We start from the raw sequence: 23,976 nt of genomic DNA, 5'->3' as shown, positions 1-23,976 counted from the left end.
GAAAGGGGAAATCTAGAAACATATAATGAAACAAGGAAACCAAATTAATAATATTCCGGTAAATCCCCGAAACTCGGAATATCATCACCGCACTTGAAATCGGGAGCGTAAGCTTTCTTTGGCATATAGCCATTCTTCCAAGCTGTTTTATAGCTCCACTGGGCAGCGGACTCGGTATGCCACGTCCAATAAAACCAGCCCTGGGCTGTTCCAAATGCAGACATTTGCGCTTCGGCATATGTTTGAAGGAATTTCTTGTAACCGTCTGAGTAATCGGCGGGAGGGGCATTGGCGGAGGCACAGCTACAGGTTGGACCTGTGTCAGCGGTGGGACAATAAACTGTTGAGTCGCCTATAGCAAAGGTGCCTTCCCAGCGGGTGCCGCGGCCGACGTTGTTGAGGTATTGGGCACAGTCGGTATCAGCTTGGGACCATTCGCCGCAGATGGTTGGGCCCCAGCTATTTTTAACGCAGTTAGTAGCTGACTACACATGGTCGTGCTTTAGGTGTTAAGAGAACTTAGTTGAACATACCCTGCACTTGTGGTGTTGATCTCTTTGATCATGTTGTACCAGTCATTACAGATGAGCTTCACTCGGTCCGTGTGATTAAGGACAATTTGTCCCGTGTTGAAGATGGTGTACTGGTGAGTGTCAAGAAACATCCGGTCCGGCCGGTCCTTCAGCATTTGCTTCCATTTACTCAAGTTCAAGAAGCCGTCGTGGACGGTGACATAGGCTGAAATACCGTTCTTCTGCACTAGTTTCGTGGCATCTGTCGTCCAATTTAATACGTCCTCAACCGGCAATGAGAGCATGAGTGGTTCATTGACGAGGCCGTAGATTGTAACAACATTCTTGTAGCGGGGTTGTGCAAAGAACTGCGAGATTTGGTTGTGGAAGTCGAGAGAGCGCTGTCTGTTAAGTTGGCCATCTGTACCATTCAACCAGCCGATGACTCCCTCGCGGCCGCTGTGGTTCCAGCCATTTTGGCTACCCGGGATGCCATGGGGATCCAAGTTTACGCGAAGCCCGTACTTTCGGCAGTATTCAATGGCTCGCAAGAGGTACCTCCATGAGATTTTTGCGACATACGGATCATCGTCGTACGTCGTCACCGCCCAGTAGGAGAACTGGATGCGAACATGATCCAGTCCTGCATCCCTCATGTCTATAAAATCTTGTTCTGAGATAAAGTCTGCATAATGCTTTTCGATCGTTGAGGCAGCGGACGATCCGAGCTTTTTGCACAATGTATACTCGTCGATAATTCTGTCCTTGCTTGAGTAATTCTCGAATAATGAAGGGACAATAAAGGGCTCGATTGACAGCCACCCCCCAAGATTCACACCGCGAATCGGTTGCGAACCGTACGGGAAGGATTCGTTCAATGGGGGCACATTGTCGTTGGGCCTTGTTGAGTCATCCCATGTTGAGTTTAGCCCCATGATGGGAAGGCCACCGACCGTCTCGTTGGTAAAGGTCAGGTTAAAGTCTCTCGTGTCGTACCACGTCCAGGGATCCAGTATTGACCCCTGAGCAGATTCCTAAACATACTAGTTAGCAACGAGCTACAAATTTGCACGTAAGCAGACATACTGGAATGCTATCGTGACTTAGCCCATCCAAACTTGAGATGTAAGGCGAGTCGCTGTTATCGACGGAAGAGCTTGAGCCTGATTTATCATCATCATGACCATGTTTCTTAGACATAACGACAGCAACTGGGATAACAATAGCGAGAACGACGACCAGCACCCCTATGACAATCCACCATTTCTTCCGCTTCCAGAACGGCGGTTGTGCATCGGAGCCCTCCATAGTTCCATCCCAATTACCCTCCTTTCTCCATCTAGCCTCCATTGCTGGTCCACCACCTCCGCGATGTCGAACCTCCATCTCCGGATGACCCTCTTCCAGATAAGCACCGGACACGATTCTGCCTTTCGACTGCCCTCGGGGCGTCTCATCAGGGAATGGAGCAAGAGCCTGCGGTTCATCGCCAACAATTGGACGCTTGCGCTGACGCTTGCTCTCCATCCGGGGTTGTTCTTGCTCCTGTGATCTTTCCCGTTGGTCCTCCTCATCATAATGGGAGCGGAGTTTGGCCAACGCATCAGCACTCAATAGATGGGATCCACTGTTCGTAGAATCACTGCTTTTATGTTTCATTGCTGCAGCGCCGCGTGCCCTTTCCCTTCGCCTCTGCCTCCGCGCCTCTCTATCCATGTCGCGAGGTCGTGCCCTTTGACCGTCCCGACTGCGATGCCTGCGGTCCCTCATGGCTCGTGTAGGACTACCACCGTCACCATAGGTTCCGTGCCTTCTGTATTCCTCCCCACCGCGATTCCTGTCTCTCCTGCTCGGCGACGCAATTGGCGATTCTCCTGCCCTGGACCTCTCTCTCCGCCTCCCCTCCACATCATGCGATCTAAGAGGTACCGCAGGATCCTCCGCGGCAGCATCGTATTCATTCAAATCATCATTATAGTTTGGAGATTCATGGCTTCGTATATCATGTTGGTAGTCGTCACGTCTATATCGCCTTCGTTCACGGGGATGGTAATCGAAATCATCATCGTCATCATCATCATAAACCTCGCGATAGCGTCTGCTCGGATCCCGCTCGCTGCGATAGCGGTCCCGACTGCGCGAGTGACTCGGCATGCAATTCTAACTTTAACCGGAATGCGACAATCGCTCGATCTGCAAATTCGACAATGCGAATGCCGGGAGCCCCACTCGTTCACCGTAAGACAAAAGTCAGAACGTCATGAAAATTCGCGTCGCAAGAGGAATGGAAGGTGGGGATGTGTCGAATGGTTAAATCAAGGAATGAGAGGAATTAAAATCATCGTTAAGAAATCGCAGAGGACAGGGACTCGGGGCAAGAATCGCCAATTATACATATGCGATGTGGGAAGCGCGACTCTATAGCCCAGACGTTAGTTAGTTGCCCGCGCTAAGGTCCAAGTTTCTAATATGCCTTTCTTATCACAGTAAACAAACTTGGCGACTCGGCAGCGCGTCGCTACTTACCATCGAAGCGAAAAACGGAGGCCTTTGAACCGCTTATTATAATATGCAAAGCCCGGGAAGTAAGGCTTGGATCATTTCAGCATAATTGTTTCAGTCTGGAAGCTGCAACATTACTATCTATATTATTGTTCGGAAGATTTACCGATCGCGAGGGATGGTTTATTTATGGATCCGACGGCCTGAGAGGCCAACCCCTTGGCGTTGGTGGAGAAGAAAAAGTTGCGGAGCAACAAAAGCGGTGAATTTCAGATTAACAACTGCGAGATCATGTCTCCTGGAGTAGGGAGAAGAGAATTGTGGTTGCCTGGTTTCTTGGTTCATTTGATGAGTGGAGAAGAGTGACATTGAAGAATGAGCCAGTTACCAAGGAAAGGTAGTTGATCACGAGCTCTTAGTAGTAGTCCTATATGGACCCTGTTCTCATATGTGTATCAATGTCTATTTTCAAGTATTCACATTCAACGGAAATATAGTAGTAACATATGAACAAATCATTAATTACAAATGAACTGTAACCATCCTACCCAATTGAGATCCTGGTGGAAACTGAAATAAGTTAGAGAGGGAAAAAAAAAAGGGAGAAAAAAGAATATCTATGCAACCCCTTTCATATCTTTGAACCACTATGCACAGCATAACCACTGCCAATCCATGACCATCAAGAGGGGTATGTAAACGCCATCTAAGCAATCAAAAGCACACAAGACAGGAAACAAGATGTACATCCACAATGGGGTTCGACATGCAGAATAGGAGCAAAGTCTCGCTGGTCAACTTAGTAATGATTATGATAATAAATTGGTCATAGGTGCACTTCCGCCTGTACAACTCCGCACCTAGTCCAACACAAAAAGGGGAGAACGAAGATAGAGAATAGGTCTGCTCTTTGCTAAACCCACGAGAACAAAGAAATTGAGGGTAATTAAGGGAGTAATGTTTTCTTCCGCGGCCCAGGACTCATGACGGTCTTGGGCTCCGAGAATGGGAAAGCATGAAGACACCAACTGCATGGTCACCAATTCACAGTCACCCTTTCGTGGCGATGTTGATGCATTGCCAGGTAATTTTAAAATACGACGGACCAGAAAAGAGGACCAGCAGAATAGTGGGTCATGAGTCTTGCCGCTGAGAGTTTTTTTGTGTATCGCCAAAATTTTCAGTATTGTTAATTTTTCATCTGACCTCGGAATCTCAAATGCGACGGCCAGAATTCTAGGCGAGGCTTCGCGAGATATATTGCATTAGACGCCATGATGCGACCAATCTTAGTTGGGCCAGCCAGTGGTGCAACATGTCAGCGATCTGTTGAATGCTGTAAGAGGAGAATTCCATTTTGAGAGGTCGATGCTTTTCCGGCTAGCTCAGGAGTAGAGGCCGAAGGAAGGCAGGGCGCGTTATATGCCCCTACCGCTTGAATTGAGTCATGTCCTCCTCAGCTAATGATTTGTCTAGCTCCTTCTTTGCCCAGAACGCCTGGTTCCTGTGGCTTTGGACTCCTGTCACGGCCCTTCTTCCGGCTCAGGAAGGCTAGCATGCCGCTGTTCGAGGATTTTCCTTTGATAGAACCTGCATCATAACCTTCGGCTGGGAGGGTCGAGCTTTGATCAGCCAATTCACTCCAACTGCCTGCTTCCTCGAGCACCATCTGCACACCACCACCTTTGCTTGTTTTCCGTGTTGCACCCTTCGGACGACCCGGCGCAGGATTGGAGTTGGCTGGGGGAAGATGATTGGCTGCAGGGTTCGGCTGAGGATGGAATGGACGATGGAATTGTGGAGCTGGTGAAGGCGGCGGCTGTGGGTGGGAGGTCGGAGAGGTAGGAGCCTGGTTCGGGATAGAGTCTTGATGGTCTACAGTCTCGCCAAGGGGGGACGGAGTTTCGGGCTGAGTCAATCGACTCACTGACCCATCATTGTTGCGCAAGGGAGGCGAGTTTCTCGAAGAATCGGTCTGCGAGTATTGTCGCGAGTGCGTTGAGCCAGCTGGGGGAAGGCAGTCTTCAGGATTCCTGGAGAATCGTCAGTAAATGGGACGGTTCGTTCGCGCCCACAGTCTTCTTTTCACTCACTTCGTTGCTGCAATAGCTTCCGCGGCATTTCTATGACTAGTTAGCGGAATCCGCATTTCATGCGCACCATGCGCTAGACAACATACCCTTGGAAAGTCACAGTCGTGTAATCAAATGGCTCGAACATGGTTTCAATCAGACGGTGAAGCTCATCTTCCCTGATTTCCTTCGCTGTAGCGTCTTCTCTTAATTCTGCTCGTGGCTTCTGTCGGCGAGCTCTGGCCTCGAGCGGTGCCTCCTCAAGAAGCAATTCCTCCAGATCATATGTGGCGTCAAAGTTGGTTTTATCGCTAGAGGGTCTGAACACTGGCGGGATTTCCTTGTGCTCAAGCGCTACAAAATCAATTTCAGCGAAGAAAATGTGAGATATAAAACTCTCCCAACTGGAGGCACCGATCCGTTTGCTTCGGTCCTTCTCCAAGAGTGCACCCATCGCTCGCAAGCATGGAACCGAGACTGCCGGGTTAGTGACATAGTACTTCGGCTGAGCTTTTTTGATGTTTTCGCTCAATACGTCCTGGCTACGACCTTCGAATGGTCGCTTGGAGTTTTGTTAGCTTTGATCCCGGCTAAAGAACACGCTTCGACAAACCTTGTTGTAGATACACTCGTAGAATGTTACTCCCAGTGACCACCAGTCAACTTCGCAATAGTATCCGCCGCCCTCGTATACCTCGGGCGCAAGATATGCTAGGGTCCCTGATTTACTGGTGAGAGGCTTTCCAGGGCGGAAGTCCGAGGCCACATTCTGTAGTAAAGACAGTATGTTAGTTTTCCATGGTGCCGAAATGCAACGATCCAAGTCAACCAGAGGGATAACATACGAAATCAGCCAAGTGGACGTGTCCCTCAGAGTCCAGTAGCACATTGTCCGGCTTCACATCTCGATGAATAATGCCTTGCGAGTGAATATATTTCAGAGCACACCCGAGTTCGGCCATCCAAAAGCGCACCGCTTCCTCAGTAAAGCATTTTCTTGAGATATGGAATCGCAGATCACCGCCATTCATCAGATCCACCACGATATAACTTCTCAGATATCAGCAACATGGCAAAGGGTGGAGGAGGGGAATGATTGCGTGAAAAAACCGCTGCAAGACGCACATATATTCTATATCTTGGAAGCTGTATCTCAGGTTGCACAGGAATGGGTGATTCAAGTGCTCGAGCATTCTCCGTTCACGGATGATATTCCGTACACTTTCCGACCGAACCACTGCAGAAGAAATACATCAGTTGAGGCAAGATGGATAGGATCAACCTTAGGTTCGTACCTTCTTCTTTTCGGATGTATTTGAGCGCAAAAGTCAACCCGGTATCCTTTTTCTCAACGATACGGACCTTTCCGAAAGCACCTTTCCCGACCACGCGAAGTAACCGGAATTGGTTCAGGTTGACTGTTGCCCCCCCTGCGGTCAGCGTCACGAATCTAAATCAAAAACCATTGTTGTCGGTTTCAATGGACGACTGGGTAACATAAACGTACTTTCATCGGTGGAGCACACCGGCTTTCCCTGCGAATTCCCCATTGAGAAAGTTGTGTGACAACAGAGGCTAGAAAGAGTTCGTCGGAGTAACTTCAGACCACATCCCACTCGAGCCTAGTAGTTATTGTATGCGTCGGCGTAGCACAAATTCGGCTTTATGTATTCGACTGTCTGCGGAATCGGAATGATGAGACGAGAGGGAGGCGAGGCTGAGGGAACGCAATGGAAAGACGGACCGGCCGAAATGACGAGGCGAGGTGGTGAAGGGGCTGTATTAAGTAGAAAACAGACAGAGCCTAGTTAAATCAGACCTATGGTTCCCGAGACATAAGTATTAGTCCGCAAACGAAGCATCGCCAAGTTATGCAGAGGCTGCTGCGCCCGAATGATACGGGGAAACGTGGGCGGAGGGGCTCGATTTCCAGATTTGCCAGGAAACAATATTTTGCAGGTGAAACGTACCCTCAGTAAGATGCAATGGCTTCGGAATTCCAAGAGATTGTTTGAACAGACACTGCTTCCAAAGCTCGCAAGTGAAGCAGGACGTGAGTGAGGCGGAGAGAAGACAGAGGAGAGGCGACTTTGGTGGATTGAAGCAAGACGACGTGAGAGAGAGAGCGGCAGCCCCTAAAACGGAGTAGTTTGATAGTTAGTAACCTTAAAGCCTTCCGTCAGAGAAAAAGCGAACGGGCCGCATGGTTTTAGGTCGTGTTCTGTTCTTTTTCCCTAGAGTAATATTTTTTTCTTCTTATTCTTGTGAGGAGTATAATTATTATTCCTTTGAGAATTCTAATACTTTTACTTTTGACCCTTGATTGATGAGGATTAAAATTATCCGATAATATTATAAATCTACTTTTTTGTAATATGTTTCTGGAAAAGATAGAAAAACAAAAAGTTAAAAGAACTACTAGATACGGGGAATTAACATGACTAGGCTCCTCTTCTTTTCTTTTTCCTTCCTTCCTTCATTTTATTGGTTTTTTTTTTTTTTTTTCTTTTTCTTTTCTTTTTCTTTTCTTTTTCTTTTCTTTTTCTTTTCTTTTTCTTTTCTTTTTGGTTCTTTATTTCTATTTCGTTTCTGACGCAGCGCAATGCAAGAAGACTAATAGTTCAAAGGGACGGAAAGGAATACGATCCGAAAATCAAATGGGGCCGAGGGCCAGGATTAAGCTATGGCTTAGCCTGCTCAAAAAAGTCCAATGAAAGTGTGGCAAAAATTTCCCAGGAGAAGGCGGTCTGAAAAAAGAGTCGTAATGCTTGCACTCCAGAGTGGGGGTTTATTTTTTATTTTTATTTTATTTTTTTTTCTTTTTGGAGGACTATCAGAACCTCAGTCGGAGCGAAGATAAAACAGGATGGTTAAGGTGAATTGGGAAAGGAATCGCGATGCTAAAGGTCGAACTACTGGCTTAGTGGCGCCATGATGGCCAGCCAGACGTCCAGGAGAAGTGCCGCATGGGCCCACGAGGGAAACACGCCGTCGAAGGAGAAAATGGATGTGCTGGTGGAGATGGTGAAGGAAGACAAGATGACGAACTAACTAATACATGGAGGGGGAACTCCAATAGGATCGCCTTTCAGATAGGTAGCTAGCTCTATACGTACTGTTTAGTAGTAGTACTAACTGATCCTGTCCATGGCAGAGAGTTACTGCTGTACATACTCCCTTCGCTTCGCTAGACAAACGAAGTATGTCTTGGTATCTGGTTGTACAGAGATGCAAGCCAGGATCGATCTCGGTACCACCTCGTTAAGAGCAAGTACAGAGTAGAGCATCTGAAGCACCGTTGCTCTTGCGGTGATTTGGAATGGCTCACCTGACCATTGAGTAACCATCTCTCCAGCAATATTTGTTATACTTGATCACAAAGTATATAATTAATTTCTCTCGTCGCTTCGTTAATTCTCCGTGCCTTCTAGAACAAGATGAATATATTCCTAGGCGTCCTGATCATCGGCCAATATGCAGAGTGTTATCTGTTCTCCCCAAGAGAAAGATTCCTTGCCCACCATCCCAACACACCTACAACATTTCCCGACCAGCCAGGACTGACCTGTCAACTTGTTACTTAACATCCTCTCTCAAAATCCGACATGGCCGAGCACGTTGACAACCAGTCCCAAGGACTCTTGGGGAAACAAACATCTACCCAATACTATATCCCAGGCGTGGCTTTGTCTCGTGGCCGCCACGTTTTTGATGGACTGCATAAGGGCAGTCTTGCGTGTCCATTGGGAATTGAGCGCTTCTCTCCCGAGTCCACCAGAAGGAGTATAGTCGAACATGATTGCTCTTTGTCTCCGTTCACAGGAATCTGTTCCCCGAAAGCCTACCGTCGTAGGACAAAGTACTCTCAACTCCCCACGGCGATTTTTCCATTGGACCAGGCTGGGGTAATGCCGGCCGTAATGGAGGTGAGATATCCCTGTTGGTCACTAAAACATATCTTGCAGATCCTTAATACTGATTTACTGAGTTCCACGAGATCCTGGCTCGCTACCCTTCTTCATTTCTTTCTTTATACTCGTACTGGTCAATAGACACAAGTGACTACGATACGTACTCGGCCAACAGTTACCGAGAGAGAGAGATGACGAATAGATGAAAATCCGCGATGTATATTAATTTATATTTATATTTATTTTAATTTTGAAGATGGTCACATATAGATAGAAAGAAACCTTAACAAACCATGGATAGACATAATACCGTGCCCTAATCCTTCCTTCCCCAATCCCGCGTCCCCAGGCCATCGATGACCCCTACACAGAAATTAAGGGAAAAGAAACCTAACACCACCAGAAGATTGTCACAAGGTAATAATATTATGATTAATTAATGAAAATAATAATAGAAGGAACGCATAGCTCCAAGGATCCGCTCTGGGATTGGAGCGGGGCCCGACAATCCCCACCACCAAAGCACCTTAGCTCTTTAGCCCATCGATGGTGGTGGATCCGCCATTCGCTCCTCATCCAGTTTCGTCTCGCCAACGGTGCAGATCCTATTTTATCTAATTTGGCAGACAAGACTAACCACCTTCGTGACGCCCACAGACGCAGGGGACCAGACAAATAAGGCTGCTTCTCCGACGCGAAGCGTCTTGGCTCTCCAGATGTCTCCAGTCCCGATTGACGACGGGTTTGAGAAAAGCGCGAGAGGGTTTGATGCTGATCATTTCAGTGTCATCTGGTGAATCGCAATTTAAAATCCTTCCTTTCGGGCTTAGTAACTTACGGAGAGGGGGCGCTTTGGGGGGGACTCTATATTTAAATCCACTAGCTTTATGCATTGATATGCATACGGAGTAGTCAGAGTGGAAGCTCATGGACATGGGATTCGTGTTACATTTCTGACGTCTCATAAGCCTCCTGACTCTCAGCCGCTGGGGAAAGATATGTAGAAGAAGTACAAAAAAAAAAAAATAAAAATAAAAATAAAAATAAAAAAAAATAAAAATAAAAAAAATAAAAATAAAAGAAGCGGTGACTTGTACAACGTAAGATTTGCATTCTTGTCTGATTCTAATAGGTAGTTCTTCCTATTCTAGTCGGATCTTCCTGGCTTTCTAGAATTCGGTTCCATGCATGCATCTCGCCTGCAGTAACCCTGTAAGGGGGTTTCGACGCCGATTGAACATTTCAGATCTGGTCTGGCCGCCCAAGCTGGATTGCACACCTCAGACATCTGACTAACCGACATTACAATCTACTCTCCTATCGCTAGTTTGCGAGGCGTGTCCTTGATTTCAGCCCCAATCTTCTCGTTTGTCGTCTTTTTGCTTTTTTTCTCCCCTTTGCCTTCGGAAAAGGAACCCTGAATGCCGGACTAAATAAATCCCACAACCAAACCAAACAAACCAAACTCTCCCCAGAAAAGAAAATGAGACCTATCAAACCTGAATTTACTCTGCAAGTTAATTTAGTTCAAACCCTCTAGCCTTAAACTTGGACTCTGCATCATGGTCGATCATTGACCAGTAAAGATTGGTGACTTTGGCTCTAGGTTTAGTTTTGAGTTGGAAATACTAGGTATGTGATATATCTCCTACATGATTTGGCTGTGGTATATGCGAAGTAGTCACTTCTGAGTGTACAACGATGAGATCCTTTCCAACGCTAAGAACCAAAGCGAGGACGGAGAGTACGTGGCCCGGCAATTGTTCTAAGTCACATGTAAGTACTAGACCGCTCCATGAGCAAACACTCCGATACACCAGCGCGGTTTGAGTGTTCAGATCGACAGATCAATCATGACAATAGACCACATCATACATTTCCCATTTAAACAAAATGCTTCAACAACAGCTTCTCAGAAAAACCCCAAATGAGATGACTCTCGTGTGCGGTCAAAGCCGCCCCGGTATAATCAGTCCCGCGATGTCCCTGGAGCGCATCCAGCTTTCTATAGAATCCATCCTTTGCCCTGAAAGCTCGTATGGAGAAGGTGATCTCAATGCAACAATTTCTGGCTCTGTCACGGTGACATTGGGGTGCCGAATCAGTAAGACACTGTCCACGATGTCCTTCTTCACTTCTTCGTTGCGCATGAAGGTGGAACTGCCAATTCAGGACCGGCACACTAGTCTTGACTAAGCTATACACACCTGGAAGGATGGGAAGGTTATATAGCGTGACGTATGCACGATTCCCAATAGATTGCGCATTATGATATACATTTTTTATGACACTTGAATACTAATATGTGCCAGTAAACCATATGAGGGTTTCCCTTTCTTGTCTATCAAGGCTAAGTGGCATAAGATTCTCGATCGTCTGTGGAAAAGCTATGAGGAATTCCTTTGCGTGGATCGGCTTCTGTTCCGACGGGGTTTGAGCCAAGATATAACTGGAATTGTCCATCTCGCTGAGTCTGCGCATAGCGCGGATGACCCTGCTCTTGTAAAGCACGTCACGACCCAATTTTTTCTCTGCGGCTCTGTATAATACGCTGTTGTCATGCGATGGAAAGTTAAGAAATGTTGTATTCCATAGATGACGTCAAGAGAGAACATTTTTAACATGTCTAGCTAACTGCGCCTTATCGTTCTCTATTGCAATTCTCACTTCCGGGTCATCGCTCGGGATAGTGATTGGTTTTATGGCGATGGGTTCTCCGGTCGCGAAATCGACATTCTCGGACTGGTTCGTAACGGTGGTCTTGTTTACCAGGGAGATCCTGAGGTGGGAGAAATAGTCCGTCACCACGTCTTTGTTGAGAAAGCTCATCACACTGTATGGCACTGGAATTCCGGTAGCAGTGTAAGAGTAAGTATTTGAATGACCTCTAAGTTTATCCTGTTTCTCAGTGACAACGAAACTCTTGCCCAACCGTTGCAGGCGGATAGCGGCATATGTGCCTGCTGATCCACATCCTATGATGGCCACATCACGCCCGAGGATACCAAGTTGGTCGAATGAGAAGGGGTCGTGTTCTGAATCGGACTGAGTAACACGTGCTACTGTACCAACCAGGCACATGGCGGCGATTGATGCAAACGCTTGAGCGATGATGCGCATGATGCTTGGACCATTCCACAGAGCAATGTGTGGTTCGGAGTGCCTGTCGAACGACTGGGGCTGACATGGTCTTTGTAGACCCAGCGTGTACCTCCAACTCACATCAGTCTGCTGGTGTAAGTGGGTATGATACTTCATTCCAAAAACTAACGAGACCATCCGGAGAATTTTGAACACTTGCTTTTCCTTCTTCTTATTCTTCAGGTCGTGTATCAATGCCAATGTCCATACTTGGTTTCAGTTATTGTTCAGCCTGCTAATATTGCATCGGTTTTCAATTCGCCGACTTGGTTCGAAAGTGTTAAGGCCAAAACTCGGGGCAACAATCGCTCAAAAGTTCTTCGGAGACTGGCTGTACGGATAATAAAAATGTCCATCAAAGTAGGTATATTTCCAGAAAGCACGTCTAAATCCCTTGGACGCCAAGACAAGCCCTAATAAAATCCCGATATCTTATAGCAAGACTTAAAATTGGTCAGACCCAACTACCCTATCCAATTGCTCCCCGCCGTGAAATTGCCTTGTCTGTCTGACGCACCTTGTCCCGCGCCTGAAGCCATAAAAACGCTACCTGTCCATTTACCACCGTCTTCCAAAGACCGAATCTTCACCTCTGCGCCCTCCCCGTTTCTCCGGCTGCCGGTTTCGATCGCGTGAGCTGGAGTGTGATGCCTGTGTCTTCGGTTTGTCAGAAGACTGGGAATTAGAATAGTTGTTTTCATCGGCAGCGCTCAACAACCGTGTGGATTGTGTAAGGTCGATGTTGCCACGTTCCCCTGTGAAGCGTGATTCCGCATCCCGACCGAAGAGGGCCATCATGTCGTTCATGGTAAGCTTGGCCGCAGCAGTCTTGCCCTCAATGGTGACATTAGCAAGCTCGCGCTTGCGCTCCTGAAGGTCAATGATTCTCTCTTCAACAGTATCCTTTATGATAAGTTTATAGATTTTGACATCGACAGTTTGGTTTAGACGATGGACACGATCAATAGCTTGCTCCTCAACGAACTAAATAAATCAGAGTCAGTCACAACAGCAGGCATAAGGCTATTAGCATTAGGTGAAGAACATACAGGATTCCAGAACGGCTCCAAGATAACCACCCGACTGGCCGCGGTAAGGTTCAGTCCCAGCGCACCAGCTCGCAAACTGCAAAGTAAGACTCTTGTCCCACTATTGTTCCTCAATTTGTTCAGGCTGGCCTCTCGGAGGTCGTTTCGCATGCCACCATCATAACGTGCAAACCCAATGCCCGCGCGCTGAAGGAACGGTTCAATCTTGTCCAGCATTGACGTAAAGACCGAGAATACAATGAATTTGTAGTCTGAAGACTCTCGCCTGAGAATTTTCATCAGGTGTCGGATTTTTGTTGAAGGAAGCACCTGATTGTCTTCATCGCCAGGATTAAGATAGATGTCGTCTTCATCCGATTCATTAACCTGTTTTCTGGAACCCATACGGTTGCGTGTTGGCGACTCAGGACCGCCTTCATCGTCCGAGTCAGTCTCAGAGTCTTCTGAGCCGAGCCAATCGCCACCTCCTTCCGCATCTTCATCATCCGACCCTCCAGCCTTTCCAAGATCTGGTACCGTACGCTGGTCTTCGGGGACGAGCCACTCGCCATCGTCTTCTTCATCGTCGCTATCGATAACTACCTTTCTATTTCTTCGGGACCGTGCAAGTTGAGCATCTGATCGCCGGTTGGAGGGTGATTCCGTAAGGTCCACAACGTCTTGCTCTGGATAATGCTTTTTCTTGCCGCTGTGATTACCGGTGAAACTAACGTTCAGATCTGTTTCACACTCACCACATCTGCTAGCACCAGCTTTCGTCTCTTTCTGGCTTAATTCAGCTTGGCAGATGTCGCATTTCTTCGAGACAACACTGAGAGCCCCAAAGAGATCCGCCATACTGTCCAGATCATCCTGTTTCCCGGCTGCAGGTTGACTACCTGAGGTACCATTCTGCAGGAGAATATCTTTATCTTTAGCAAGGTCACTTTTCACCAAGTCTGGATGGTTACAGGACTGTCGGAGACGCAACAACAGTACCAATGCACCAGCGTAGTCGAGTTTGGAGCCGCCCATCATCTTTTCAAGGCTATTGTCGGTTCGCTGCTCGAGGCGCTTGTAGAAGTTCAGCTCACCCGGTGTGAACTCTGCCGAAACCTTGATCACCTCTCGCTTGACGATTTGGAAGCCGGATGGTTTTTTCTGCTCTCCGTCGGAAGCTGCTTCGTTAGGTTTGAGGTTGCTATTGAGCTTCAAGACATCCTTAGTGCGCCGCTTCATGAAAGCCTTCAGAACGACTTGCAAACGCTCGATCGCAAGAGCCCCGCGCCCATTGGCTAGAGGCTTAGTGATTTGTTCTTTCCAGGCTGCTAGATCGTTATAGGGTTTGATCCGGAGGAACTTGATCAAACTTTGCAACTCATCAAGATTATTTTGCATTGGAGTTCCGCTCAAGCACCATCGATACTCGGCATCTAAAGCGCAAGCAGATTGGGTTGCCTTTGCATTCCGGTTCTTAATAGTGTGGGCTTCATCCAAGATGATTCGGTACCAGTAGACGGAGAAGATGCCCGATTTCTTGTTTTTCTTGTCGATGGCACCGTGTTCAGATGTCAGAGTGCCATATGTCGTAATCACAACATCGTAATCTTCAAGATTGTCTGTCGCCTTTGTTCTAGTATTCCCATGGTAAACACATACGCGAAGTCTATGGGAAGCCTCAACCTTGTCAGCGATTTCGGACTCCCACTGTTTGATTAATGCTAATGGAGCAACAACCAAAGTAGACTTGCTCAATCCGGGAGGTAGCTTCGAATCATCTTTGCCTCCATCGCCCTCGGAGTCAATGCCACTACCATCGTCTTCCTCAGAATCAATGATGCGCCGACGCCCGTCTTCAGGTTTCCGGTTTGTGAGCATCAGGGTTATAGCTTGAACGGTCTTCCCAAGACCCATGTCGTCTGCGAGGATTCCACCCTTTGGAAGTACACCCTTGGTCTTGCTATTGCCAATTTCCTTGTCCCGCATCCAGTTCACTCCCTCTCGTTGATGGGGCAGTAACTTAACTTTCAAGCCCTCCACCGTGCCATCATCTTCGTCTTCTTCTTCTTCTTCTTCTTCTTCTTCTTCTTCTTCCTCCTCCTCCTCCTCGTCTTCTACTTCTTCACCATCTTCGTTTTCTGATTCAAGTTCTCCGGTGATACCGTGTTCATTGGGAGCGCTTGTTTGTCCTACTTCCCGATCGGTAGTATCCTCGCTCGATCGATCGGCCTCAGTCTCGGTCTCCGCACGACTCGCATCATTGCCGTCCGCGCTGGACTCATTAACAGTAACCCCTTGCAATTGAGCGGCTAGATCATCTATTTCGGAGCTTTCTTTATTCTCGGTATTTCGCTTCTCGGCCTTCTTGCTTTTACCCTTATTCTTCTTATCCTTTTTCTTCTTCTTGTTCTTTGCTCTGGAATCTTGCTTTTCATCTTCGTCTTCAAAGGCTCCCTCTAGAAGAGCTTTGATGTTCTCGTTTGCCTTAGCTGTGTCAACATAACCGTTCACATCCATCGATCCGAAACCAACATTGCGTGATCGGGAGCTGGGCGTGAAGCCGCCCTCGCCAGTCAAATCGACAAAGTTCCGCAGGTTCTTCGATGCGTTTGACACCTTAACCGCGGATGCTTTCGAAGCGAAGAAGGTTTTGGGGGCCCGTGGTGTGTTAAAGGTGAAATTTTCCGGGCGTTTGATTGAGACAACATCATTATCGACAGGGCGAGAAAACCGGGAATTGTTGTAGGCCGACGGACGAACGGGCTTAAAAGGGTCGAAGGGCTCAGCGCGCCTGGGAGTTGAGACTGCAACACCTGGTGTCGTAGGAGGCCGGTAACCATGAAAGGGTGCACCTTGTCGCTGCTGCTGTTGGGGTCTATGGTGCTCTGGTCGAGGCCTGTTCTGTTTAGGGATGTTGAAAGGGTGATTGGATTGATGGTTTTGAGGACGCCCCCCGCCTAACGGTGAGGGTTTCCCAAATTCTGGCTGATTGGAAATGTGACGGTGGGGTTGATCTTTCGGCTTCCCTGGGGTGATCGGATTCAACGGGTTTTCACTTTCTTTCGCCATCTTGAATAATTGATGGAGGGGTTTCCTCTAGGTAGGTAGTCTGCTGAGATAGTCTGAAAGTATTATGACGAAATATATGAGATGAGACAATAAGGTATACTGTTCCACTGATGTTGGGTTTCCTCATTCATTTCCAGATCTGATCGTAGGGATGGCACAATAGTTAGCATAACTCTTCAGGCCATCGTGGAGTTTCCCCACACTGTGGGGTTTTATATTAGAATGACTTCATTCACATACCGCGATTAGATCTTAGGAAATCGCCCATGCCATAACAAAGGAGCTATGATTATTTCCAAGGCTCACTGAGTGGGGGTGGGGTTGCCAGAGAAGTTGATGTTGAGGCTGCAAATGTTGTTTAGTGCCGACATGCCACATTTATCGATAGCGCTAAACTCGCTAGTTTTATTTGGGTAGAACTTTGCCCCGGCAACCAGCCGCCATAACTGAGTATACCCTCATTGCCTGATTCTTTATCGAGTGTGATTCGATGACAACGCAAGTAAATCTCCTATGAAGTTTCTCGAGAAAGGTTCAAGGGCTGTAATTACATCTTAAGGACCACTTATTATTCGGTTATTCCTCTTTTTCTACTATAGTGTAACCAACCTGGGAGGGTGCTATAGTAGACAACTGTGGCTCCGAGCTTTATATATTTACGTTATCACTAGAGCATTTGAGTCTATTAGTTTAGCGGACGATCACACCGACAATCCCCATAATACCAATCAGATCTCCCCAATGATTTCCTTTAAGATTTCTGGAACGATGGTACCTGCATCGCCTTGGAAGAACCAATCACCTGGTTTTAACCCCGAAGATCCTACATCATTCCGATCCATATTGACCACCGCAACCCTAGCGCCTCTCGCCCTAGCCTTATCGACATAGCCTGCAGCAGGGTACACCCTGGAGCTTGTACCAATCACTAGTATTAAATCGATCGGACCAGACCTCATCCAGCTATCCACCATGTCGAGGGTTTGTAACGGCAAACTCTCTCCGAACCATACCACCCCTGGTCGCAAGAGTCCATCTTTGCACTCTGGGCAATGTGGAAGGACATCAGAGCTCAGCGGAGCTAGCGGAACTCGGTCATCAGAAATATCAACTTCTTCACCTTCCGGTATCCCTAATGCATTGTATATAGACGTAGAAGCTTCCTCGCCCGTCTTATCGTCCGTCGATGGCTTGGGCTCTGGAACGTTCTTCGGTATCGCGAGAGCAGGAACTATTGGATCAGTGAAGTCGTTCTCACGGGAGTAACTGCAGTAGAAAGATGTGCATTTAACGGTGAAGAGGGAACCGTGGAGAAGGTGAAGTTGGGATAATGGATGCCCTGCTCGTTGTGAGAGACCTGTAGACAGATTATTTCATTAGTGACAATGCGAAGTTAGGATAGGCAGTGTAGCGAAGGTCTGGCTTACCGTCGACGTTTTGCGACAAGGTAATGAAATTTTTATTTCTTTTAGCGAGCTCTGCTAACGCATAATGCGCTCGATTCGGCTGTGCTTTCAGCGCCATATGTCTCCGATAGTTATAAAACTGCCACACAAGGTCTGGGTTGGCTTCGAATGCTTCGGGCGTCGCCAGATCAGTCGCATCGTAGGTTCGCCATAAACCCCCCGCTCCTCGAAAGGTAGGAAGCCCCGATGAGGCTGAGATGCCAGCTCCTAGAAGTGCGAGTATACGTTTACGTCCTTTTAGGTACTCCGAGAATGTCCTAAGATCAGCTGCGGGAATGGCTGACGGAGCCATAGCGGGGTGTTGATAATGACTGTTGTACCCCGCAAAAGATGGATGGGAAAGATAATAGAAACGGTAGGTCGATATAGTTATTAGTATATATTCAGGGGTGTATTTTTTTCTTATTTAAAAAAAGGGTAGAAACATGTACACGGACACTCAGGTTCGATGGGCAAAGAAAGTCCAGTATTGCAATGTTGATGTTTAAATTATGACGTTGGCCCTGTCGGTAGTGCGTGGCATTTGAACCGTAAGCTCGTTTTGAGCCCAGACTTCTTGAAATTGTATTTATGCAGGCTATACCTCCTTTCCAATAGGTTCTCATGGAATTCGTATGTAGGTGCATATTAAATAGTTCTCCATTCTTGAAGTGACCTTGATATTTGTTAAGGATTTTAAAGCGGTCTGAAATACTTTGTATATCCTGCAGAGCGGTAGTGCAACTATAGTTCGACTTGTGTTTGTCTTAGCATAAACACTCTAAACAGGATATGAAAGTTACTGTAACTCGTCCTCAGCTGCAATTATGTTTCGGGCTACTCCGTATAACGAATTAGATCAATATTACCTTTTTCAAACCTCTTCTTATTCTTATTGGAAACTACTCGCCCTGCCTGACTCGGGATAAGCTTCCAGATGCCACTTGAACAGGAAGTGTTTGTACTTAGTAGATTCGGAGCTTCTAGCTACCATGAAACCTCATTATAGCATAACTATGATTATAAAAGCAAGAGAGGAAAGCCATAAAACCAACAAAACTAATGCTGTTCCTCAGCAGGAAGTGCAATATGAACTGCCTCCCGTGCATATCGCCGATTTTGATCATTCTTATCTGCGACAAACCGAGTGATGTAGTCAGGAACTTCTTTTACTTTGTTCGCAGGGCTTGGAACGGGATCTCCAAATGTCTCCCAAACGGGCACAACACCAGTCCAGACACGGCTGGTGACCTCATCGTTCGTTGTATCCTTCTTTTCATCCGAGACACCACCGTCTCGGATCTTGCCACTACCATCGACGACTTTGACCTTGAGAATGACAGTTGATGACATTTCTGCACGGTCTGGTGGCACCCGAGAATGCTCCCAGCGGTCGCAGAGTACTGAGTTGGTAATTAATTCCATCGCATAGAGCTTTTCGGCTTCGTCAGTCACCAATTTGGCGTATCCGTGCAATATGGCGGACCGGTAGTTATAACTGTGTGAATTTGGAGTTAAGGAAAGGATCAACCCATCCACCCTGCTGGAAGCGATACAAATGGGCAATCCATCACCGTCAGAGTCCCGAGCCAAATTCATAATCCGTGAGCTGACGTATCCATGAAGATAGCAGTCCAAGGGTTCGTCAATGCTTGCCGACGGGTAGTCGAACGAACCCATCTGCCCGATCATAGGCAGAATTGCGGGGAAAGGATCGGAGGGCCCCGGTGAAAAAGACACATGGAGTACCTGGCTCGAATTGATGATGGTATGGATTGCTTGCAAGTCATAAGTGGCTAGAAGAGTCTTAGAGTGGCCCCTAGCTGTGATCTTCAGTCATCCAAACCTTACCTCGGTGTTTGTAGCGGTTGACAGTGTTGGAAGACCGCTTGGGATATGTCAGTGTTCGCCCCATATCGTAGAATAGAATATGCGTCCTGTTTGTCTGAACTAGAGGAATACAATTCTACTTCGTGAATGATATCAGATGTGCTTCTAAGTTGCCTTCCATCTAGCGTTTGGAAAGAACTTGGGCCATGCGCCCAGATATGGCGTACTCTTATAACCACACAAGCCATGTTCTTATTGTTGCACTGGTCCGAGATAAGCTGTTGCATGTTATTGAACATCGCAAACTGTCTCCATACTGGGGAGGTCCATGCGGAAGGATGTCAAATTAATCGTGAATGATTGGCTGAGGACGCCGACAATATAGTATATCGCGGCCTAAGGCAGCAGGGGAGACCCACTGGAAGGGCGTCGGAGCTTCTGACCGATCGCGGGTGGGCAATAACTTTACCTGAACCAGATAAACCTGAATTCCAGGCTATCAGGGAAACAATTACTCTCAAGGCGCCTCCGTAAGCATGTCGACATGCAAATTGCTCACCCGCCAATGGCCTCGTTATCTACGTTGTCCCACGTCGCGTATATCTGTCACAAGCTTCAATCGTACGGCGTTCCAGACACGACCAGCCCTTCGTCGCGCACACGGTTCTATCTCCGCCGCGGAGCTTAAATTCGGTCAACCATTACACGAGACACACCCCCATATACTCAATCCAGGTGAACGTGTGTATATGTTATCGTCATGCTAGGACATATGCGAGGAAATAAGTGAGATATATTGACTCAGAATAAGTGACGCCCGGAATTACTGCGCTCGAGTATGCCCATCGTCGTTCACGACTCGCAAACCGACTCCCGAAACATGCTATCGCTGTGTTGAGCGCTGCGGAGGTTACATATCGCGCCTCCGGGATCTTCAATGAGTACCGGCAAGACTCCAACTTCTTCTACCTTACAGGTCCGTGGTTGTCGTATGTTTTCATTGGGAGAACGGGCACTTACTGCTTTCACGCTGAACAGGGTTTAATGAGCCCAATGCACTGGCTATAATCGGTGAGTACCCATCCGCGAATACGATAAGATCCGTGAGCTCATGAATGTAGCAAATGATGGCTCCGGAGATAACCACATTTTCCACCTCTATGTACGAGAAAAGGATCCGAAAGCTGAGCTTTGGGACGGAGCCCGGTCAGGCACGCGGGCTGCGATTGATGTCTTTAATGCCGATGAGGTAAAACATATCATACTTCCCACTCTCTTTAAGGACAGGACTAATCTTGCGACTTTAGACAGGTGATATAGAACGCATTGGAGATATACTCCCTCGCATTCTGTCTGATGCTACGGAGATCTATACAGACATCCCAGCCTTTAACCCAGGCAGATCGTCCTTGCATCGGTATCTTTACGGACCCACCGGCACATCTGAACAGCTGAAGAAGGTCGTGGACCATAGTAAGGTCAGGCCTTTACGACACATCTTGAATGACATGAGGGTGTTCAAGAGCGAGGACGAGGTCGTGCAAATGCGTCGAGTAGGGCAAGCTTCGGGAAGAGCTTTCACTGAATCCATGCGACAGACATTCACTAAAGAGAAGGATTTGATGTCCTTTCTGGAATATAATTTCAAAGTGAAGGGCTGCGACACAAGTGCCTTTGTGCCTGTTGTTGCGGGCGGTTCTGTATGTGTTGTATTACAACTAAACCGAACAGAGGCTAACACGTCACAGAATGCTTTGAGCATCCATTACACGAGGAATGATGACGTCTTGAGGTACTGAATCTTCATCTTTCGGCAATCAAAATTTAGGCTAATATATGATCATTCAGGGATGGAGATATGGTATTGGTCGATGGGGGTGGAGTACGTGCATGAAAGTTCCTGTGGACTACTACCCCTACTTACCACTTGATAGGAAACGGGCACTTACGTCTCTGACATCACGAGGACTTGGCCCGTTAATGGCAAATTCTCCGACCCTCAGCGGGACTTATACAATGCAGTTTTAAATGTGCAACGCACCTGCGTGTCCCTTTGCAGGGAGAGTGCAAACGTTTCCTTGGACAAATTGCACACAATCGCAGAAAATGGCCTTCGAGATCAACTCCAACAGCTCGGTTTTGATGTTTCAGGGAATGTAAGATCACCCTTTGCTTTTGTTTCACCTAACATCGATATTGACGTCCATAGGCGATGGGCGTCTTGTTCCCTCATCATTTGGGTCACTACGTAGGACTGGACGTCCATGATTGCCCCGGTTATTCTCGAGGGTATAATTTGAAGGCGGGACAATGCATTACTGTGGAGCCGTAAGTCATGACCCAAGCAACTGTCCTCTTTAGTCTTTAAGCTAATACAACCAAGCGGTATCTACGTCCCGGACAGTGACCGATGGCCGGAAAAGTTCCGGGGCATTGGAATCCGTATTGAAGATAGCGTGTGCGTTGGGGACGACAGTCCTATTGTGTTAACTACCGAGGCAGTTAAAGAGGTAAGATCCCTTGTCTCTATCAAGAATTCTGTGTTTGTGCCTCCTTATGGATTGAATTGCTGGACAAATGCGAATCCTATGCACAACGAGCTAACATTGCATGCTGTAGGTCGACGATATCGAGGCTCTTCGAGGATAAAGCAAGGAGTGCACGAGATAGATACCCACTGTATACGAATGTACTATTATCTAAATATCAGCTCCCCGCGCGGCCGCTAGCTAAAATTTGTATTCACATGAATGCCATGATATCATCTGGCTCAGCTTGTAGCCCTCAATAATTATCCTAAAAATTATCTAGACTTTCTCCGACGTAACCCCTGAAGCGCTATTGAATATATCATAATAGAGCGGCCAAAACAATCTCTAAAAAATAGGACTAATCTATTATGGATTCCGGATTCAGCTGTATCGCGGAATATATGAGACCCAGGCGGCCAGGGTTCTTTCAATTTTGAGAACCTCGTTTTGATCCAGGTTATAAACTATGTATGTCCAGTCCGCATATGGGCAGAAGGTCTTCAACTTCACCATAGCAGAAGAGATCTCCAATACAAAACTCGAGTTTTGTATGAATCGACCAATATTTCTTCTAATGTTACTTGACACCAGGCTAATGTACCAATTTTATAGTTTTGAGAACAAGAAATTGACCGCGTCATTAACTGGGCATACCTTATGTTTGGCAATGCACGCACAACGTCAGTCGATTGGGAGATATTAATGCTGGTTACTAGCAGGAGAAGTAAGCCAGATCTTCTCAGACTCTTTCTCAACCCCCCTCGAAGCAGGGTCACGAGGACTGCGTTTAGAATGGTGTCCTGCACCTCAATGAAATGTGGTTTACTGAGTCGGCTCTTCCCACCCTTGACAAAGGATATCCTATAGGGGATGAGACAGTTCACACAAGACGACCCCAAATCTTAGTTCATCTATCGCCACAGAAATATGCCGAGAATTACATAAATGCTAAAGTCAATGCCGGGATGATCTGCCCGTCCTGGTATGTGTCTCCCTTGACTGAGTATATAGCCGCAGCTAATGAAGAACGCTGGAGAGATATTGTCCAGATGAATCGTTGGTTGCGCAGCCCATAAAGCCGGTTTTGCAACATATGAGCTACTGGACAGATCAATTGGTTTCTTATCCGAAACCGTCCTCTCTTCTACTGAAAACGTGGGACTGAAAACCTGAGTTGGAAAGATATATATTCAGAGATGACCTTCTTTTTGACAAGCGGCCACGGTGTTTAGCCTCTGAAGTCACTGGTCCTGAGGACAATAGAACTGTGACCACCTCCCTCGAAGACCACATCCAAAAGCTCATGATCAAGGTGTGCCAATATATTTCAACGGAGCCCCTTTAGCGAGACCCCGTTGTTCAGGAACAGGTATCTATCGTCATGGGATGATAATGTGCGGACATGGCTGACAGCACTCCTGCAGTTGCCTCGCCCTACCGAGAAGAAAATGGTATCTACAGGCGATGTGTCCGTTGAAGTGATGGTGCGGAGTAGATTACATGCATATATTTGAGCAGAAGAACTGGGCGGGGATCGTCAAAATGGTTCTAGAGGTAAGGTTCGAAACCCCTCCGAAAGATTACGATGTGATACGTCGAACAACACAAAGGAATGAGATCACCACTTCAGATCGTAAGTTCGTTGAGACAAAATCAGAGACAATGGTATGTATTTGTTTCGGGTTTGAGAGAGGCAGAAGAATATAATCTTTGAGAAAGAGCGCGTTAAGAAGAGGACTGGAGAATGTTCTGTTTTGTATAAATGAAAATTGAATAGATGCGAATACTGGGTCGTACTAGTACTTGGGTGATGCCTCGCGCGACGCCAGTGTTGGTTGTTGTCCGGCGCACTTCCCGCAAAGCCAAAACAAACTGCCCGTACCGTACGGGCTCCACTAACTCTCCCTGACACGCTTAGTCTTCTTCCACTTCCAT

At 47.2% G+C, this 23,976-nt stretch overlaps 7 protein-coding genes across 7 annotated transcripts; 2 read left to right on the top strand and 5 right to left on the bottom strand.

The window, feature by feature from the left end:
• Positions 1–44: 44 nt before the first annotated feature.
• Positions 45–1,862, bottom strand: exg2 (putative exo-beta-1,3-glucanase; the record flags this gene model as incomplete). Its single annotated transcript, XM_001819058.3, has 3 exons — positions 45–459; positions 534–1,546; positions 1,599–1,862. 3 exons carry the CDS (start codon positions 1,860–1,862, stop codon positions 45–47), a joined length of 1,692 nt encoding a protein of 563 aa, XP_001819110.3.
• A 2,608-nt stretch (positions 1,863–4,470) lies between these two features.
• On the bottom strand, positions 4,471–6,636 carry AO090001000603 (uncharacterized protein; the record flags this gene model as incomplete). Its single annotated transcript, XM_023234625.1, has 6 exons — positions 4,471–5,047; positions 5,194–5,648; positions 5,700–5,855; positions 5,932–6,005; positions 6,382–6,504; positions 6,594–6,636. The coding sequence occupies 6 exons, from the start codon at positions 6,634–6,636 to the stop codon at positions 4,471–4,473; spliced, it is 1,428 nt and encodes a 475-aa protein (XP_023089732.1).
• A 6,060-nt stretch (positions 6,637–12,696) lies between these two features.
• On the bottom strand, positions 12,697–16,235 carry AO090001000601 (putative SNF2 family helicase/ATPase; the record flags this gene model as incomplete). Its single annotated transcript, XM_023234624.1, has 2 exons — positions 12,697–13,122; positions 13,188–16,235. 2 exons carry the CDS (start codon positions 16,233–16,235, stop codon positions 12,697–12,699), a joined length of 3,474 nt encoding a protein of 1,157 aa, XP_023089731.1.
• A 728-nt stretch (positions 16,236–16,963) lies between these two features.
• AO090001000599 (SIR2 family NAD-dependent protein deacylase) lies at positions 16,964–17,993 on the bottom strand (the record flags this gene model as incomplete). Its single annotated transcript, XM_001819055.3, has 2 exons — positions 16,964–17,592; positions 17,663–17,993. 2 exons carry the CDS (start codon positions 17,991–17,993, stop codon positions 16,964–16,966), a joined length of 960 nt encoding a protein of 319 aa, XP_001819107.1.
• A 746-nt stretch (positions 17,994–18,739) lies between these two features.
• AO090001000598 (pyridoxamine 5'-phosphate oxidase family protein) lies at positions 18,740–19,595 on the bottom strand (the record flags this gene model as incomplete). The annotated part of the gene is made up of 2 exons (XM_001819054.3): positions 18,740–19,476; positions 19,532–19,595. 2 exons carry the CDS (start codon positions 19,593–19,595, stop codon positions 18,740–18,742), a joined length of 801 nt encoding a protein of 266 aa, XP_001819106.1.
• A 451-nt stretch (positions 19,596–20,046) lies between these two features.
• AO090001000597 (aminopeptidase P family protein) lies at positions 20,047–22,159 on the top strand (the record flags this gene model as incomplete). Its single annotated transcript, XM_023234623.1, is given in 10 exon segments — positions 20,047–20,251; positions 20,322–20,486; positions 20,549–20,581; positions 20,632–20,759; positions 20,818–21,302; positions 21,339–21,396; positions 21,445–21,750; positions 21,763–21,799; positions 21,872–22,050; positions 22,130–22,159. The coding sequence occupies 10 exon segments, from the start codon at positions 20,047–20,049 to the stop codon at positions 22,157–22,159; spliced, it is 1,626 nt and encodes a 541-aa protein (XP_023089730.1).
• A 697-nt stretch (positions 22,160–22,856) lies between these two features.
• Positions 22,857–23,523, top strand: AO090001000596 (uncharacterized protein; the record flags this gene model as incomplete). The annotated part of the gene is made up of 3 exons (XM_023234622.1): positions 22,857–23,097; positions 23,274–23,353; positions 23,455–23,523. 3 exons carry the CDS (start codon positions 22,857–22,859, stop codon positions 23,521–23,523), a joined length of 390 nt encoding a protein of 129 aa, XP_023089729.1.
• Between the last annotated feature and the right edge of the window lie 453 nt (positions 23,524–23,976).

The sequence above is a fragment of the Aspergillus oryzae genome, chromosome 2, assembly GCF_000184455.2.
Source record: "Aspergillus oryzae RIB40 DNA, chromosome 2".
NCBI lineage: Eukaryota > Fungi > Ascomycota > Eurotiomycetes > Eurotiales > Aspergillaceae > Aspergillus > Aspergillus oryzae.
Note: the sequence above shows the minus strand (reverse complement) of the source record. Positions and strands in the feature narration are given on the sequence as shown.